The 18,971-nt window shown below is 46.7% G+C and overlaps 1 protein-coding gene across 1 annotated transcript in view; it reads left to right on the forward strand.

Annotated features, from left to right (window-relative positions):
• IARS2 (isoleucyl-tRNA synthetase 2, mitochondrial) overlaps nucleotides 1-18,971 on the forward strand; it is a 1,527,005-nt gene that overhangs the window by 166,398 nt on the left and 1,341,636 nt on the right. The window contains exons 4-7 of the mRNA XM_069608590.1: nucleotides 4,586-4,734; nucleotides 4,823-4,872; nucleotides 4,970-5,079; nucleotides 5,161-5,251. Of these exons, the coding sequence (XP_069464691.1) occupies nucleotides 4,586-4,734; nucleotides 4,823-4,872; nucleotides 4,970-5,079; nucleotides 5,161-5,251 (400 nt within the window). The remainder of the gene's footprint in view (nucleotides 1-4,585; nucleotides 4,735-4,822; nucleotides 4,873-4,969; nucleotides 5,080-5,160; nucleotides 5,252-18,971) is intronic.

The raw sequence follows: 18,971 nt of genomic DNA on the forward strand, positions 1-18,971 counted from the left end.
CACCCCGGCAAACAAATAATCCAGCCGGGAATACGTACCATGTAACCCAGAGAGATCAGAGTACCCCCCCCCCGTTCCTGCCCATGAGACCCCCTCCACAGTTCCACTAGATCCCAGTCCCCTATTATCTACTGTAGTGTGGACGCTGCCTGCTGTTTCAGCAAGCCTGAGCTCCCCGTGCTATCCAAATCCAGATATAGCAAACAATTTAAGCCCCCCCCCCATATAAACATTTCTTCCCAATATTCTCCCGCTAGTCCCATTACTGAGGGGAAGTATTCCTTGTCATCCACATTGGGCGCATACGAATTGATTACAATAATGTCCTTGCCTTCCAGCACTCCCTGAAGCACCACCGTCCTTCCCGCCTCATCCGTGACCACTCTGCCCACCTGCAGAGGCACCCCCGCCGCCATCCCTCTCGCAAATTTAGAATAGGTTGTCCCAACCACCGTTGCTGCCCACCACCTACTAAGTAGATCCAGGTCCTTGCCCACCATATGGGTTTCCTGTATCATTGCCAGTTGTATCCCATGCCACTTCAGGAACCCCCCTACTCTCTGGCATTTCGACTTCTTACCTAGACACAAACGTTCCAGATTCCATTCCCATAGCCATTGTCCTCTTCCTTCTGCCTCATTCCCATCCCTGCGGTTTCCTCTATCCTTCTGTGAGTCCCACTCCTCCATTCCGTTATTTGAATTGCCCTCTTCCATTCCTTGGCTCTCGCTTCCAACTTCAACTACCTAGGCAACTGTGCCCAACTAGTATATACCCACAACTTCCCTCCCGCTGGCCCCCCACCAGTCCACTCTCCTCAGCTACCCTTACTTCGTCGCCCAGACCCCACCTAACCCCGGATAGGTTCCCCACCTCCCACTTCCTTCCCAACGCCCCCCCCCAACTCTCTTAGCCCAGACCCTCTTGAACTGTGGTCCGAGCCCCTGTCCCCCTGCCCTCCCCCCTCCTGCTCCAACCGAGACCATCCTCCATCCCACGCCTGCCTTCCAGCGCAGGATTCCTGGTTTCTGGGGATGGTTAACTCGTCTTCCCGCTCAGCCGCATTGCACGATGCACCTCTGCGCACCTTTTCCAGCAAGCATTACCCCCTCTTCCCTGCAAGCTGTGTATTTAGATCTCAACCAACTTCGTCGTCCTTTTCCTTCTGAGGCATCCCTTTAGGTACTCTCCTGTCCAGCCAGTCCTACGTGTCCTTCGGCAGTGTGAATAAGGACTGGCCTCCATCTATCACTCTAAACTTTGCTGGAAAGATTGTCATGTATCGCAAGTTCAGCTCGCAGAATCTACGGCGAGCTGAGTCGAAAGACCACCTCTGTTTCTGGACCTCTTGCGTGAAGTCCGGGAAGATCAAAATTCTGGCATTGTCCACTTCGAAGACCCTGCTTTGCATGCCACCTGCAGTATTGTGTTCCTGAAGTTTAAGAGCTTGGCCACGATCGCTCTGGGTTGTCCCCCTGGAGGTGGGGGTCTACCAGGTACTCTGTGCCCGCTCCACTGTAAACAACTTTGATGAGCCTTTCGGGCGTAGGGTCTCCAGAATCAGCTTCTCCACGTACAACTCCGTATATGGCTCCTCCTATCCCTCCAGAACCCCCCCCCGCCCCCCCGGCAAATGTTATTTCAGCGGGATCGGCCTTCAGAGTCCTCCGCTCTCACCTTTAGCCCTTGTGTCGCCCTGATAAGGCTGCACAGCTGGTTCTTAAGTGTGGCCAAGTCTTCTTCCGCCGTGCTCACCAGTTGTTCGACCTCTGTCCCTCTCCCGTTGACTTTGCGTTAGTCGGCTCGCAGCAGGGACACATCCACTCCTACTTCCTGTATTTTACCTTCCAGAGACGTCCTGGACTCCTGTATTGCTGCCATCAGCCCTTCCAGCGTGACCCTGTGCCCTTCTCCATGCCTGCTCTGCCGTGTCGTTCTCTCCCTCCATCCCTTTAGTTGTCTTGTGCTTAGGGGAGGCATAATGATCCATTTTCTGTTGGCCCTTCACCATGTTTACTCCCACTGATCTGCGCCTCTGGTTATATGAAATTGGGTTGGCAGTAGGGCCTACTGTGTTGGTGTTTCTCCTGCCTCTTCTTCTGCAGGGGGCCTACACTCAACCTTACTCTGTCTGCTCGGTGTCCTTGGGCAGTCCTCTGGTGAGCCCTCCTGCTATCTGCACAGAGTTTAATCGTGTTCGGTATTGTTCACTCCTTCACCCGTCACCTGCCTGCACCTGCCTGTACCACTCAGCTGGCAGGTCAGACCCACTCACTCAGGTGATTCCCTGTACTTTCCATTATGTTAGGCCACAATGCTGCTATTCCATGCCTTTATCAGGCCCCCCACCAGTCTGAAGTGCTGCTCTCCAAGCCCTCCCACCACCCAGGTGGTGCTATCCCCTCTCTGCCACCTCGTGGTGGGCTTGGTCTTGCAGATACCTGTCACACTATAACTGGCCATGTACTGATGGCCGCATTGTTGGTGTATGTGGGGGATCTGTGTCAAAATGCACTATGAGGGCGCCCTCTCCGCCTCACCTTCCGCTCTTTGTCCTTTCCGCACCACCTCCTACACTGCAGTGCCCGGCAGTGTTAAAGATGTTTTCTGCCTCCCTCAGGATGCCGGCCGAGTTCAGGGCACCCGGCAGAGGCAGTCTGAAGTGGCTACTCCCCCCCCCCCCCCCCCCATGTGTCCCTTCACTTTCGGCTTCCGCAGGGGTTAGTGCTATTCTCCTACTCTCCGGCTCTCTCCAGTCCGGAGTTAGCAGCATTCCTCAGTCACGTCCTCCAGTCGTCCTGCGCAGCTCTTCTTTCCCTGGTATGGTTCTCTACGTCCCGCAGTGCTGCGCCACCGCAGTCACGTCTCCTTGCATGGTCTCACCTGGAGTTGGGTTGGTAACTGGCAGGCAGGGCGCCTTCCCGGGGCCCCAGTTTCACTGGGCTCCTCCTTCTCTTCCTGCAGCCATCCTGCTGTCCCCCTCTGCGCTGTGCCTCCTTGCTGATTTTGCCCATTTGCATGGGTTCTCGGGGCTTTCACTGCCTGCCGTCATATGTTCAGTGCCCGCGACCTTTCCGACACCCAGTAACGTTATCCTCCACTTCGAGGTGCGTACAAAACAGGATCCTTATCGGATTCAATGTGGCTTGGAGCCAAAACTAGGGAGCCTCACAGCCTAATGTGTTGCTCGCCGGCCACGCCCCCTATCGACCAGCTCTATGGCTAAGTTAATTACTTTTTTGCCTGCAGACAGGGAAAGGGAGTCAAGGCGAAGCTGCGCTCGCACCCACAACAGAACGCTTGGAGAAAAACTAGTGAGGAAGGAGCTTGCGTTGATACCCAGATGTGATTTTTGAAAGCCTGCTACAAGAACCGTTTGGGCATAGACTCGCGACACCAGAAAAGTAGGACGCGAGATGGATTCAATATCCTACGCAGGGCACAAACAGGAGAGCGCACTCCATAACCCGGCAGGAGCAAATGCTAAACACCACCCTTCAGTCGTGAATGGGACCAGACGAGGGCTGACTGCTATACAGTATAAATTACAGCAGGGGCTACCGACCCAGGGTCAGTTCATCCACGGATGACCCCCACTACCACACCAGTAGGCACAACTAAGGACGCAACCAGGTCCTGGCAATAACTGATTCCAGTATTGAATGTCCCCACGCAGCCACTTCAGGCCAAGATACATTTATGAAAAACAGTTTGTGATCTACCCCAAACTCCTCAGCGAACCAATGTTTGTAAATCTCTGGGAGATTATACTCCTGAAGAATGTTCAACAGTAATGTGCATACGAACTGAAACATGTCAAGACTACAACCTGTGAAAGATTACACAGTGACATTAAGACCAAAAAGAGCCATGCACTCTTGTACCTCTTCCGATTAATTTGTTTAGGGAATATGAAGATAACTATGTTTAGAATCTGATGTACATTCAAGTATTGTTCTTTACCCACTCCATACTCTCTGGAATTGAAGGGCTATTTATAAATCCCGTGTATTTTTTTAAGGTTTAATGTTTTGATTTCCTTATGATGTGTTAATTGATTTTAACAGTACTTAACTGACAGAATAGTCTCCATCTCTCTATTTAAAGTAAGTTAATTACTTTGGCAGGAAATTGGCCACCACGCGGAAGGTCAAATAAGTTGCAACTTGCCTAGCTCCTTGGATGGCCGTACGCTAACTTAATGAGTAAGCACTTCTAGCAACTGGCTTTTAAATTACTGTTCTTTGAAGGGAAGCCAGCTTTTGTGTGGGTTCCCGTTCTGTTGTGTGCAAAAAGAAATTGAAAGCATTTCACCTAATTGGAGTTAGAAAGCACTTACAATAGAAGTGAAAGCAAGGCATAATTATTAAAATTAGCAGATGATTGAGCAGCTTTAGTCATTTGTATAGTTAAAGATGTTTTAGGAAACTAGATTTCATAGGCAGGTTTTAAATATATCCTGATCTCACATTCTGATTGACTTTTAGCAATACTACTTCAATGTAAATTGTATAAAGAGTATTTGAATGCCATAAAAAGTATGAATGTTGTGATTTTTTAAATTTCTTATCGTCTTTCTCTGTAGCCAAAGAATATGCAGAAAAAGCCATTGAAAAGCAGAAATCTGCATTCACACGCTGGGGGGTGATGGCTGATTGGAATAATTGTTATCACACCTTTGACAAGACGTATGAAGCTAAACAGTTAAATGTTTTCTACAAGATGTTTGAGAAGGTATTGTGCTGTTTCTTCTATTGGACTGCTGAGGTAAATGTAAGTTTAAGAATTATGATTCTGATGGGTGTTTTTTAAATCTCTTTAGGGTTACATATACCGGGATTACAAGCCTGTGTTTTGGTCCCCTTCATCAAGGTGAGGTATACTGGAATTTGATGACACAACACAACCTCTATTAATGTATAGAGCAGGTTGGTCGATCAGTGTAACGTTACTCTCAATTTGTTTATAGAACAGCCTTGGCCGAAGCGGAGCTCGAATATAACCAACAGCACATCAGCCGCTCTGTATACGCCAAATTCATCTTAATAAAGTCGCCGCCAAAATTAGCCTCTTTAATAGGTATTGTTAATTTTACAAAATATATTCCCATTGTTTGTGTTGCTGGGGTTTTAATGTATTTTTCTCTGAATGTTATTGCAGAAGGATCATCCTCCTTGAGCGCACTAGTCTGGACGACTCAGCCCTGGACCATTCCTGCAAATCAAGCCATTTGCTATATGCCAGAGTTTGAGTAGGTTTTTTGTTTCTTTATCTCCCCTGTAAGTCCTAAGGGCAGCGGAAGCTATCTTTTCTATAAATGCAATGTGCATTAATTTGACTTCAGTATTGATATTGCATCTGGAGAATTTGAGGTGCCATTTTTGTCTAGTTGTTTATACTATGTTGTTGAATAAGTATGTCTAATGGATACCTTCCTCCCACAGATTCCCAATCTTTGAAAGGGTTTCCCCAGACAGACTGGAAATCTTTTTCATCAGCCACAGGGGCATACACTGCAGCCCTGTGCGGGCTCTGCTCCACATTCTCACCCATATTGCCAGATATAAGGCCAGATGTACATGTATATAGCCGCCATGCCCCATTACTTTAGTTATCTTTTTTCTACTTACTATGTAAATTCCCCTCCTACACCACGTGGTTTAAGCCTGGCAAAGACTTCCAGCGACAGATGTCCGTGTCATATCTTCACTGCCATTCTGTGGTGTCTGGGACCAGATTATGGCATTGAAAAGTGTTGATCTTGCCAGACGCTGCATCCCCAGGCGGTGAGGGAGAGTGGGTGGCTTAATGTTTGCTCAGCTTTACGCAAGGTTGCAAAATCTGCAGAGAGTGTTGAGTTGAGTCCTGCAGAGTAATCACTGAACCCCAGCCTGAAATCTCCTCCCATGTGGCCTGGGGAAGGTGGCCGATACCTGATCCTGACCTTGGTGGGGGTTAGGGGGTAGCATCATGAGGGACGACCACATTAGAGGAGATGTCTGTCAGGTGGAAGTGGTAACTCCCTTTGGAGAGATGCTGTATACATCTTTTGAGGATGAAAGTCATGTGATTCCCAAATATCTAATGGTATGCTGTCACTGCACAAGGCCCTCCCATGAGAAAACCCAAAGAACATTCTATGAAACGTCATCCAGACAGAATAAGGTTTGTACTTTGTGAGTTCATGAATTAAATAGGACATCCTATAATTATCATGATTCGCCTTAGGCAGAAGTCCTAACCCCAATGTTAAATCCCAAACCATTTATATAACCTCTCCTAACTCTGATAGCTCTCAGTTCACAAAGCAATCAGAACTGAATAAATAATGGAACTAAAACCACTATGGACTTCAGGATCCATAATGCCTGCAGTACTGGGATGAGTAAGAGGGACAATGAGTCAGTAAGAATCAGAGGTGCCGTTGGAGTGCGTGTGTGGTCTAGTTGTTGCCAAGCAAGACTCTTAAGAGGGACATTTTAAAGCAGTAATGAGACACAGCTGGTAGCAGAGGCAGAAGCAATCAGGAGAGAGGCCGATGAAGTTGGGAAGGTCGCAGATAGCCGAAACGTGGTTGCAGGAGTTGGAAGACTAGCACGGTTTTGCAGAGTACACACAGCAGGAAACTGAATCGTGGACCGCAGCGTGGAGAGAAGCTGAGCCATATGGGAGATGTGCTCCTGACCCGACTTGAGCTGCTCAGGTGTGCGGGTGGACGCTGAGACCCAACGGAGCATGTTGGGCTTCAGAGAATAGCTGTGCAGACAGCTAAAGCTACACAGGAGCTGTCAGCGATATGGACAGACCTCAAAAGGTCCACCGCAGCCGGCAGGAGTAACACGAGACGCCCAAGGAGACCGTTGAGTTGGCCTGAAGGAAAAGGTAACCCCGAGGCGGCCCGAGCAGAACATTTTGCAGTAACAGATAATTTAGAATACCAAACAAGTAGAGCAAAGAGGCAGCAAGTGCACAATTCTCCTTTTATGAGACATCACCTTGGGGAATCCTGTAACCCAACTTTACGAAGAGACTATAAAGACAGGCAGCCATTGTTCAACTCTCCTCACACGGGATACTGGTGTGAAGAACCTTGGAGCAAATATAGCCAATAACAGAAAAGACCAATTGTAGTTGTAGGAGTTTTTCTTCTTGGCAGGCAAGTAAACCAGGAAAGGGATTTGTTATAGTTAGTCCTGGCAAGCGAGTGTACCAGAAAAGAAAGTTGTTTTGAAGAAGTGTGATTGTGGCAAAAAGGTGTTGTGGAAAGAAAAACGGTCAACTTCATCAACATGACAAACTGGTGTATAACGATGCTGTCCTAACAAAGGTATTCCATTGGAAGAATATTGTGGTATCTTTATATCTACTTTATATCCCGGAAGAAGACTTTGTGGAAAGAACAATTGCTTTGATTTTGAACAAGATTTCTATGAAGGAGACATTTACTTTGCCAAGCGTAAAAACTTCGTTGAAACAGAAATTTTGCAAAGGACTTCCTGAATAGATCTAGGTAAAGGGGGACCAAACCCTGGTCACAAGGAGTACTTTTGGTGAATTAGAAGTGTGAACTTGTGCACTGCTCTGTTGAACTGAAATCAGCTATATTTTCCTTGCACACTTTGGCCATGTGTCACTGTGGGAGTCGGGTATATTTTGACACAAGGTCATCTTCTCAAGTTTTAGTTTGCTAGGTAGGAATATTTGCGTTAGGATCGGCATAGATAGACATTTATCTCACCCCTTTGTAATTTGAATAAAATGGCAAACATTGAGAAAATGACAACTTTGTGTCCGTCTCTCAGTTCTGACTCTTCACAAGTTCTCCCCCACCACCAACTGCTCCCTCCACCTAATTCCGAGATACACCAGGGTCTGTCCAAAGAGGGAGTGAAAGCCAAACATAATAAGAGGAATGGGTCCCAGATATTCCTCAATCAAGCATAGGCTCTTCCAGGCAGTCTTCACCACTCCCAACCCTTAATGTAAACAGAAACAGCTGATACAGGTGCTGCTTGATCTGTAAGAGGTTAAATTTAAGTCTGAGGAGACTGCACCTACTGTCAGCAAATGGGGTATTGTTCCCTACTAACTCTTCCGCCCCTGAAGAATACAAATTCCTTTGGTAAATAATGCTCCATAAATTTACTATGGTCCTACCGGCTTTTCCTTCAGTGCTGTGGTGGGGCGCATGCCCCGATCTACCCTGTCAGTCAAGGCCCTTCTTTCTCCTGACACCCCTTACCTAACAGGTCAGTCTCGGGGTCTGGGGTGAGTCTGAGTAACCTGGCACTGCTTTTTTAGCAATGGGTACTCCCACAAAGCATTGGTCTTGGCCCTGGCCAGCACCTTTTCTCAAATGCTGGAGCCTTTGCATCTGAAGAGGATAAAGGCCTTCAGGAGCCAATCTCTCACTAGGCTGCAGAGAATCTTTGACAAGTAAGGCCCCATTTGGGTTTGAGAATCTGGAATCAGGTGAACAAGGAACCCTAATGAGTTATATGCCCACAAAAATATCTAACCTGAATGACTCCTGACATTAGGCTTGCCAGTAGTTTGGATATGTTGGTAAAGTTGGACTTCATGACCACCATCCCCATTGAGATAGTGAGTTACCATTTCACCACAAAGTAGCCAACTTGTTGGAATACCTTGGCATTGCAACCCCTTCCATCACACCGGAACAAAACATGGACATTTTTGGAGCAAGAGGCATGTAAAGAGATATTTCTTTCTCTCAGCTTAGCTGTTAGGTTTTTTTCTAAGCCTCCAGTTATGTGGGGTTTAGCAAGACTAACCTTAGTGGACCTGTGGGGTTTTTGCCAAAACTGTATATTTTTATACAAAACAGGCAGTGAACACCTACCACACTTGACATAGAAAACTGTGATCCAATTTTATGTTGGGATGGGAAGGCGAACAATGTGCTTCTTTCATTTTGATTTACTTTTATCAACTTTTAAGAGAAGACCCAGCAGCAAGAATAATAAAACAGTCTCAATGGAAAAAAGATAAAAACTCAGTCCCACAAAGCTTAGTAAAACGTGAAGTTCCCAACACAAATAGTCAGGCTTGACCCACCCCTTCTGTTTTCTTTTGCTGCTCTCAGTGAGACAAACACTTTGGGGCAGATTCTTGAAAACGGGCTCAGGGGGATGCGCTTTTTAAAGTGTATCAGAGGACAAGCTTCTACTTCTATTACTCAGTCAAGGATAGAAATGTGTTTTCTTTTAATCGTTTCATTTAAGGGCCAGTCTTTGTGAAATACAAATGTAAGCAAGGGTGACTGGCCAGTGCATCTTTGTGCTACTATTCAACCACCCCTGAAATGCGCAGGTCACCTTTTGAGAATAAATTGACTAGCGCATTTCTGCAAAAGGCACGAATGAAAAAACAAATCTCTGCATTAGTTAATTTGTGCTAATTTTTGAGAATCCCTTTTGTTTTTATGTTTGGGTGTTTGTATTAGAGTGACAGCTACTATCATAGAGCGACCACTGCGCCTGCACACTATTTGGGCTGCAGAGCATTGTTCTGAAAATTCCTACACTGTGGGAAGCTTAGTCCCAACTTTCTGGCAGGGAGTCCCTCCCCAAGTGGCCCTTCCTTTGCAAGGTAGCTGCAGCAGAGCCCACATTGAATTCATATTTGGCATGCTGTTACTTAACTATCGAGTTTGAGCATTGCACTCCTATTTCCTCCCAGGTGTGCACACTTCCCTTATCACTGCACCTGAGTTTTCGATATGGTGTGACAGTGGAGCATATAGGTCTGGCAGCAGGGAAAACTACTGGGTTACGAGCAAATGTGCCACTTTTTCTCCCGTGTCACCCACAGCTGTCGCTGCCAAAATTTAGCAGCAGACGGCAAGTTTCACATTTTAAAAACTGTTGGTAAACTCACTGCAATACCACATTACAGCAGCTCTCGATCCTATCAGTGCCTCCTCCTGACACCAGGGCCTTACCACAAACAGGCCAGAATAGACTATTGGGGCACAAATAAAATATCTGGGGTGAATTGGTGGAGATTAAAGTCACCACTGAGCAGAGTCGGCCTCTCTGTCCCTGCTGCAGAGTAGCCACTCTGGATGTCTGACTCATCTAGGCTGTCACTAAGAACATAAGTTACAGTGCTATGTGTAGACTATCCTCCACTGCTCAGAATGGCACAGGAGGATAGTCGCAAAGCTTCAAGAGGGTTCTGGGGTCCACAATCCACGATGCAGTACGAAGCACAGTAGAAGAGGTCATCCTTTACCTCCAGTTGCATCGAGTCATTGTGGAGTTCCACCTGCAAGTCGGATGTCCGAAAGAAGGCACCACGGCCAAGAGAAGATGCAAGAATGATAGTCAAGTGCACAGGCTGGTAAGAAACTTCCTCAACACCTGTTTTTCCAACCCAGTTCATACCTGCATTAGTCATCCCATGCACCTCAGAAGTGGATCCTGAGGCACTGCTCTAAGCTGGTCGGATTGTGGCTGCCTTGTGGGTGGAGTGATTCTCTTGATTCAGGTATTAACTTGATTCAGCTGGTCTTTATTCTTTCGGGATGGTTGTCACTAGGAAAAAAATACAACAGTTGGGAAAGCTTTCGATAAAGGAGGTATGGCAGGAGATGCTGGTGAACTGCTAAAAACAGATTTTCACAGGGTTGGGGACCTGAATTGGGGCCCTCTTAACTTCCACTGTTCCCCTCAGGGTAGGACTGGCTCTGGATTTCTCCATTGATCTGGATATCACCCCAGGCACTTGATTTTACCCCCAGCTGAGAGGTGTTTCCATCCCCTCTTGAAAAGGCTGCAGTGCTGGCCTTGCCATAGACCTCCACCTTTTCTCCTAATACAACTTTTTTTTTTCTTCTTCCCCCTTCTCCCTGTTGACTAACTGACTGGGGGTATTGGAAGAGAAAATCCATGTTTTCTTGTTTAGTGCCTGCCTGGTGTTTGAAGGTGAACGAGAATGGCTGTGAGGCTAAGAACCACCACAGGATGCAAGGATTCATGTCTTTATTCCTGGCCGTCCAGATAATGGAGCGTGGACAGTCACCAGTTTAAATTTTCTGCTGGCCTGGCAATATCACGGCTTGTAAACTGTCCATTTTCTGGCAAGCGTTTGTTATTCAATTATGAGGTACTTCATTTCTCTGAAGTGTATTTTGAGACTGATGTACATTACCAGATTATCTTCCTCGTTTTCTACCTGCGACAGTACTGCTCCCAGTCCCACAGCAGAGTTATCTGTCTGAAGAATACATTCTTTAGAGAAGTTTGGCATAATTAGAATCAGGCTTTTACACAAGGCTATCTGGAGTTGGTTGAAGGCTGTCTAGGCCTTGCTGCTCTACAGGACGATGTTGGTATTCCCCTTATTCAGTTTGTCAGGCAGGAGTCCTGCTGTTTCTGAGAAGTTTGGGCTAAAGCAACGATAGAATCTTGACTAATCCCAACAAGGCACACATGTTCTTCGTGATGGTGCTGGGTGCTTGTTGGACTGAGTCAACCTTGGCTTTCTGGGGTAGTATTTGGCTATTCCCCACCTGAAAGACCCAAAATGTAATGGAGAACTGGGCTTGGTGGCATTAAGTGGAATTGGCAGTTAAGTGGGCCCTCAGCTAATTGCAAAAGGCTATGAGAAACTGTAGATGTCCCTCTATGTTGACTGGTAGACCAGAATTCGAGGTACTCTTCAGCAAAAGCCTGGCAGAGGGGCAGGATATGGTCCGTCAACTTTTGGAAGGTCGCTGCAACCTGTGTAGCCTGGCGGTGAACTGCTACAGAATAGAGAAGGCGGTCTTGGATTTAACGTCCTCATCCAGAGGCATCTGCCGGTAACTCTTTATTAGAAACAAGGTGGAAAAACATTTTGCTGGACAGTCTCTGCACTAGCTCATCAATTCTCAGCATTTGATATGCATGAAATTTAGAGAACTTCTTGATGCGTTGCAAGCCAATGCAGAAACGTCATGCGTTGTCGTGTTTTGGGACGAGCACAGTTAGACAGGAACATTTGCTATGTGGCTTCTAAATGACCTCGAGATTGAGCATTCTCTTTATCATACGATCACAACCAATGATATCTGCCACTGCATCACCATTACTGTGCGCACTGCACGTCTGGTACCGCTGCACAGTTTGCATGGTCTTTGACCACCCCATCCCTTTGCCCAGACCAAGTATCATTCTACTACTGCATGTTCCCTCTATTAGAATATCTGTATCGCCCCGTTTGCCCTCAGCCCTCACCACAGCTTCTGCCTGCAGAAACCTTCAGTCTGCATGCAGCAAGGCACAGCTCAAAACCTGTACACCATGCTCACACCTGAAGTAGCCCGACACTACGAGGCGAGGCTTTACCAGAGCTCTATTCATTGCCCCATTTGCTTGTGTGCCTACCTGCGCCTGCATCTACTGCAATTATGTGATACCACCTCCTAATACTGCTTGTTGTGTAGTCACTCTATCGTCTCCCATATGTTTTCGTCCTTGCAGTATGTTGATGCACATGCTTTCACCCTGAGCTGCCTTAATTTGACTACTGCAGCATGCTGATGCATTTGGATGTTACCACCTTTCTCACCCTAACAGCACGCTGCTACTGCATGCTATCTATAATTGAACTTTTTACATCCCTGCGCTGGGTTGCATTTAACCCACTTGTAACTACTGGATTGACTTTTCGCAGCCTTGCGCTGTCATATGTAACCTGCCTGTAACTACTGAATTGACTTTGCAGCCCTGCGCTGTATCGTATTTAACCTACCTGTAACTAGTGGATTGACATCTCGCAGCCCTGCGCTGTGTAAAGTATGTAACCTACTATGTAAGCAACTCTTGTAACCAACCTTCTTATGCAAAAAGCGCAAAGATGCCTCCGGGTTCAGTGCGCTATACAAATGTCAAATAAAATAAAAAATAAATCTCTTCACAAATGATTTGTTTTTATGTTTTTGGAAACTCGCATGGTTTCCAGGAGGAGTATGGACTAGTCCTTGCACTCTTACGGGTTGTGGGGAGAACACGTCAACATAACTTTCAATGGCTAACACTTGATGTTCTCTTGTTAACAATACTGGTAAGGTTACCCACTGTACTTCAGTGGGTAAAGGTGTCTTCTGGGTATTGTTGGCATGCCGTGGTAGCAGTTGTGGGTTGCGATTTTTCCCTCTAGCTCTTAAAGCTTATTGCTATGATAGAGTTGGGAAGGCTTGAATCGGTCAGTTTGCTCTACTTTGTATATTAACGGGAGAGACCAATTTGGTGATGGTATAGGGCTCATGCCATCTGGCTAGCATTTTCTGGGGGTTGTTGCATCATTTCTCTGCCCTATGATATCCGACAATTTGCCATTAGCCAGTACCCTCACCCATGGCGATTTGTAGTTTGCTAGAACCGTGCGCCTTGCAAGGAGGCCACGGTAATATGCTTTTGATATTTTCCTCTAGTAATCTCCTATCCACTCTGTCAAACAACTTTTTGGTATCTAAGGTGATTATCACTGAGGGAACTGGAGATCGCTGTACTTTGGTAATCAGATGTTGAGTCTTTCTGACGTTTTTTAAAGTGTTCTTCTGGGCTATAAACCCTGACTAATCGGGTCTATTAGATACGGGAAAAACTGCTTTACCCTATCTGCTAATATTTCTATAAGCACACCAAATTCCTTGTAGACTATAACCTACCATTTTCTGTGCAAATCTTTTAATCATAACCAGCAGGGAAAACGCCTTCCATTGTTTACTGTCTATTTCACATTTGCAGCTGTGCCCTGAGATCTCTTGCCCCACATAAGTATATGAATTGACTTGCTTGATCAACCCAGCTGAAGTTTTGTTTGCAGCAATCGTTTTTTGATAGTGAAGTGCATAAACTTTATTTTTTTGTTATTTAACTGCAAGTCATTATCTTACAACCAGCTCCCTAGCACTTCTCTTCAATTTAATATATGTATGATAAAAAATAACATCATCAGTGAAGGTGAGCCATGGAATATATACACGTCCTATTTTCAGAGGATGATTGTTATTATTCATAAGGGTTTCTGGTAAATCTGCAAGGTAGGGGTTGAACAGCATGGGTGCCAGTACACAACCTTGCTTTAAACCTCGAAGTAGTTTTCTCTTTGGTAAAGTTCCCCATGCTGCATAACCTCACATGGACCCTACTATCAGTATGCAGCTGTACAAGGAGATATACAAGTCAATTTCGTGAGTTTAGTCCAAAGCGTATTACGATTGATGGTATCAAACGCATCTGCCAAATAAAATAATAAAGAAACACATACTCTGGTGAGCTATTACTCTGGGTTGCTTAATCAGGGTGTTCAAATACAGTATATTATGTGTTGTCACTGAACCGGAGCGAAAGCCAGTCTGGTAATTGCGTAATAGTTCCTTTATCTATGATTCTTTTGAATAAGCATGCTAATATTGAAGCCCAGACCGCCTGCTCATTCTTTAGGACCAAGTTAGCAAGACCGTCGGGACCCAGAACCCATGAATATTTTAATTTGTACATAACTTCCAGTATACTTTCTTCATCGTCCTGCAAATTAAGGCCCCAGGTTCCAGTAATCATGGTCTGGTCGCATGTTGCACTATATTTTAATTCAATGAACTTAATCCATTCGGATTCACCATTCAAATTGGTTATTAGTCCTGATGTTCCACCTTTCACCTTTTTTACATTTTTTTAAATTTTAATTTTAAACTCTTGTATTTTTTTTAACATTCAACACTAAACAACATGCCAAACAACATAACGTACAGAATGGCACTGCTTACAGGGAGTCTCTCACAATTGGAATTGTCTTGGTGCCTCTTCATATCTATGCACACAGTCCTCGGATTAGGTCTCCTCAGCTGCTTGTCAAGTTCGTCAAACCCTTTGAGCATGGGTTTGAATAGCCCTCATGGCTGGTTAGGCCTCTTCGTTGGGGTTTCCTTCTTGGACTATCCGGTTCGAGACCACTCTTTGTGACCCGCTGGTGTCTTCCATGTCTTTATCTCTGGATCCCAGCATATCCTGTAGAAGTGTGTTCCAAGATGTTATTTTATCACTACTTTTGAGGGGATTGGGTGCTCCTACGTATTCCATATCTGACAGGTAATCTCCACAGCTGTGCTGCGGACATTACCTGTCATAGATATGGAATAAGTCATCGGACCATCCCATTGAAAGAACGTTACCAGGTAAGAAAGTAACTTGTTGTTCTCTTCCTTTCTGCACTGCGCTGGTTCACACAGTTGTCTCCGCCAGTGTCAGCGATTTAGGTCCGCCCACCATGCTTCTATGCTGGGTGCCGTGTCACCCTTCCTTGCCATTGCAATCCGGCGTTTCGCCAGGATGCACATCAAGTCCTTCATCTTGGCTATGTGTGTCTTGTGTTTGCCTCACCTTGGGAACAGTCCTAACAAGTAGCTTCCTGGCATCCATTGATGCATTTGTAAACCGGCCACTGTCGCCCTCGCCTTGATGCCTTCCCAAAATGCCTATATTACCGGGCACGCCCAGAACATGTGGAGCATGTCTGCATCTTCTGTGGCGCATCTGGGGCAAATTTGAGTGTCTTTATTCCCCATCTTGGATAGTCTTTTCGGGGTGAGGTACGCTCTTTGGGTGACAGAGCTGGGTCTGCTTGAAACTTGCATTTCTCGAGACCGTTTTTGTATATCATAGGACCCTTGACCATTCTTGATCCGTAAAGGCCTTTGAAGTTCTGTTTTCCATCTGTATCGTATGTGCAGTTCCTTAGTAGTGTTGGTTTTCATGAGCTGCTCGTAGAGCCTAGATGTCGTGTGTGCTCCTTCCGAGATGTCTTACCATGTGTCTAGGGCCTACTTTGATCCATCCTCTTCGGCGAGGTCCGGCCACCTCTTCTTGATGGTTTGCACCATGATATTGTGCAGCATGAACTGTCCTTTGTGTGTTTCGTTCTCTTCTCCAAGGGTGTTGAAGTCTACCCATTTTCCCTCTTTCCACAAGTCACCCACCTGTGCCACCCCTTTGGCTTCCCAATGTGTCCTATATGCCGCAAGGGCTTCTGGTTGGGTTCCCGCAAGTCCCGCCAGGGGAATCTGCAAGGAGCATGGGTCTTGGGTACCTTGGATTTTCCACGCCCTCTTCCATAGCGTTGGCCCCAATTTGAGCTGTGTAGGCAGTCCATCTGTCCAGGGCTTCCCCATCCAGATGAGTTCTCGTAAAATGCAGGCCCGTAGTGCCGGCTGAAACAGTAGAGTGTCTATGGATTCCTCGTCCCGCAACCACCCGGCCACAAATTGTAATTGCTCTGCTAAATAAGATCTCTCATAATCGGGCACTTTGATTTCCCCGTAATGATAGTCCCTTTGTAGAGCATGCAGGGCTAATCTGTTCTGCCCCCACCCATCGCACTATCATGTTCAGTTTGCTAAAAAATGTCCCATGTATGTTGTGGAGTATGCTCGTGAAGTAATAAAACAAACAGGAAGGACCATCCTTTTCAACAGGGCTGCCCTCGCTACCATCCCCAGTGGCAATGTCCTCCAGAACTCCATGGACGACTTTGTTTTTTTCTAGGGGTGCATGCGTGTTGGCAGTGTGTCCATGGGGGTTGTGATGTATATCTTTGCCTGGATAACGGAAGGTGCATGGCCCCCACATGATACCCAGGTGTGGCAATTGCTCTATGGGAACCTGCCTGAGGGCTGCCAGGGGGTGCAGGATGGATTTTTCTTTATTTAAGGAAATGCCCGATATTCTGGCATATGCGCCTATTGCCTCCAGCAGATCTGGGAGGTTTTCGCGAGTGTTTGTGACGAACAGGAGCATGTCATAAGCGTACAGTGACACCAGATGCATGACGTTGTCTATTCGTATTCCTGTGTCTGCATATGCTGCTCTTAGGAAGACCGCCAGGGGTTCTTATGCCAATTTATAAAGCATTGGGGATAGTGGGCAGCCCTGTTTTGTGCCCCTGTATATCCTCCATGGTTCTGAGATATGCCTCCCTGTTTTAACTCTGGCTATGGGGTCTTTATACAGTAGTCTGACCCATCTAAGAAAGCCCTCACCCATACCAAAATGAGCCCGCACCCTGAACAACCAATTTCAATTCATGAAATCGAAGGCCTTGACCGCGTCTAGCGACACTATTGCACATTTGCCTTGCATGTTAGTTCGATCGACCACATGGTGTAACCTCCGCAGATTCCACATAGTGTTGCACCCCGGGACATAGCCCGTTTGGTCTTGGTGCACCAACGTGTGTATAACCCTTCTTAGCCTATTGGCGAGGGCTGCTGTCAGGATTTTGCAGCCCTGATTTATCAACAAAATGGGCCTGTAAGAGCCTAAATCCAGGGGTGGCTTTCCCGGTTTCAGGATGCGCATAGTATTACAGTTTCTCGCATGCTATCTGGTAACTGGCCTGTTGCAAACACCTCCTTGTATACATCCAGTCATTTGGTAGCCAAGGTGGTCTTGTATGTTTTGTAGAACTCTCTGGGTAGTCCGTCAGGACTCAGGGTCTTGGATGTTGGGAGGCCGTCTATTACCGCTTCCAGTTCCTCTACCGTTAGGTGGGCCACAAGCGACTGCACCTGCTCTGCATCAAATATTGGGAGTTCAATCTGGTCTAGGGCGTCAGCAATGTCTGAGCTGTCCGCTTCTCGAGTATAGGGCCTCATAGAAATGTGAAAAAACCTGCTTGATCCCTTCTTGGGTCCTCACCTCCTCTCCTGTGTTATCTTTAACCATGTTGATCGGGACTTTCTTAACCTCCTGTTTGGTTAGCCAAGCTCAGAGACTCCCTGTTTTATCCGCTTCGGCATGCAGTCTATGTGTATATTTCCCATAGTTTAGGTTCCCCAATTTCTCCCAGACTGTATTGCACTGTATCCTGAGGGACACAAACTCAGGTGGCTCTTCCCCCTACGAGCCTGCGTGTGATAACATCCTCTCTCTCTCGTTCTATCTCCCCAAGTTCTGTCAGAGCCCTTCCTTTGAGTCCCGCTGTCTTCCTAATCGATGCGCCTCTGACTACTACCTTGAAGGCGTCGCACACCGTAGCTGATCTGTCTACGCTACCCGTGTTGAGTAGGAAATAATCATCTATTATGTCTTGCAAATGCCCTTGGACCTCTCCCTCCTGCAGTGTGTCTGCTCTTAGGCTCCCAGTCGGTATGGGGGCCTCCCTATGCGTATATGCCCATATTGCTGTCACCGGGGTGTAGTCTGAAAGTGTTCTAGCTCTAAGGTGCACGCTGGTGAACTCCCCCCCCCAGCGTTTCGCTGCCAGTGAAGATGTAATCTATACGTGTGAACGTACTGTGTGGGGTGCTAGAATAGGAGTATCCTCTCTTACCTGCATGCAGCCTTCTCCAGATGTCCTCCAGTTTAAGCCGCTCCAGGATTTTCAGTAATACTTTTGCCGATGGGCCGCCTTCTTGTATTTGTCGTCTAATCAATCCTGTAGCGGGTCCAATACACAGTTGAAGTCTCTGCCCAAATGAATGCTTCATCCCTGTATGGGGCCAGACGTGGTGCCATGCCAGTCTCTGGAAGAACGTCGTTGCGTTCTGGTTCGGGGCATATATGTTAACTAAGCACACTTCCTTGTTTTCTAACATCCCATGCACCAGCACCCACCTGCCCTCCCTCTCATGTTCTTGTGTTAGCGGCTGAAAGCGGACCCCCAGGGCTATCAACGTTAGCACCCCTCTGGCGTAGGTAGAATAGGTCGAGCTGAACATTTGTCCACTCGACTTGGCCGCTATCTTGGACTGTTCGTGTTTTGTCAAGTGTGTTTCTTGTAACATCGCTATTTTGACTGTTGATTTGTTGAGCCAGGTGTGCACCCAAAGCCTCTTGACGTAGGCATTCCGCCCCCCAGACGTTCCAGGTGGCTATTTTAAGTTTCTCAGATTTCATATGACTGTGTTCTCTCTTGACCTGTTCGTTCCCATGGGCCCGTTTTTGCTTTCTCACTTGCTTTCT

The sequence above is a fragment of the Ambystoma mexicanum genome, chromosome 4q (assembly GCF_040938575.1).
Source record: "Ambystoma mexicanum isolate Mex_15411 chromosome 4q, UKY_AmexF1_1, whole genome shotgun sequence".
In the NCBI taxonomy this organism is placed as follows: domain Eukaryota; kingdom Metazoa; phylum Chordata; class Amphibia; order Caudata; family Ambystomatidae; genus Ambystoma; species Ambystoma mexicanum.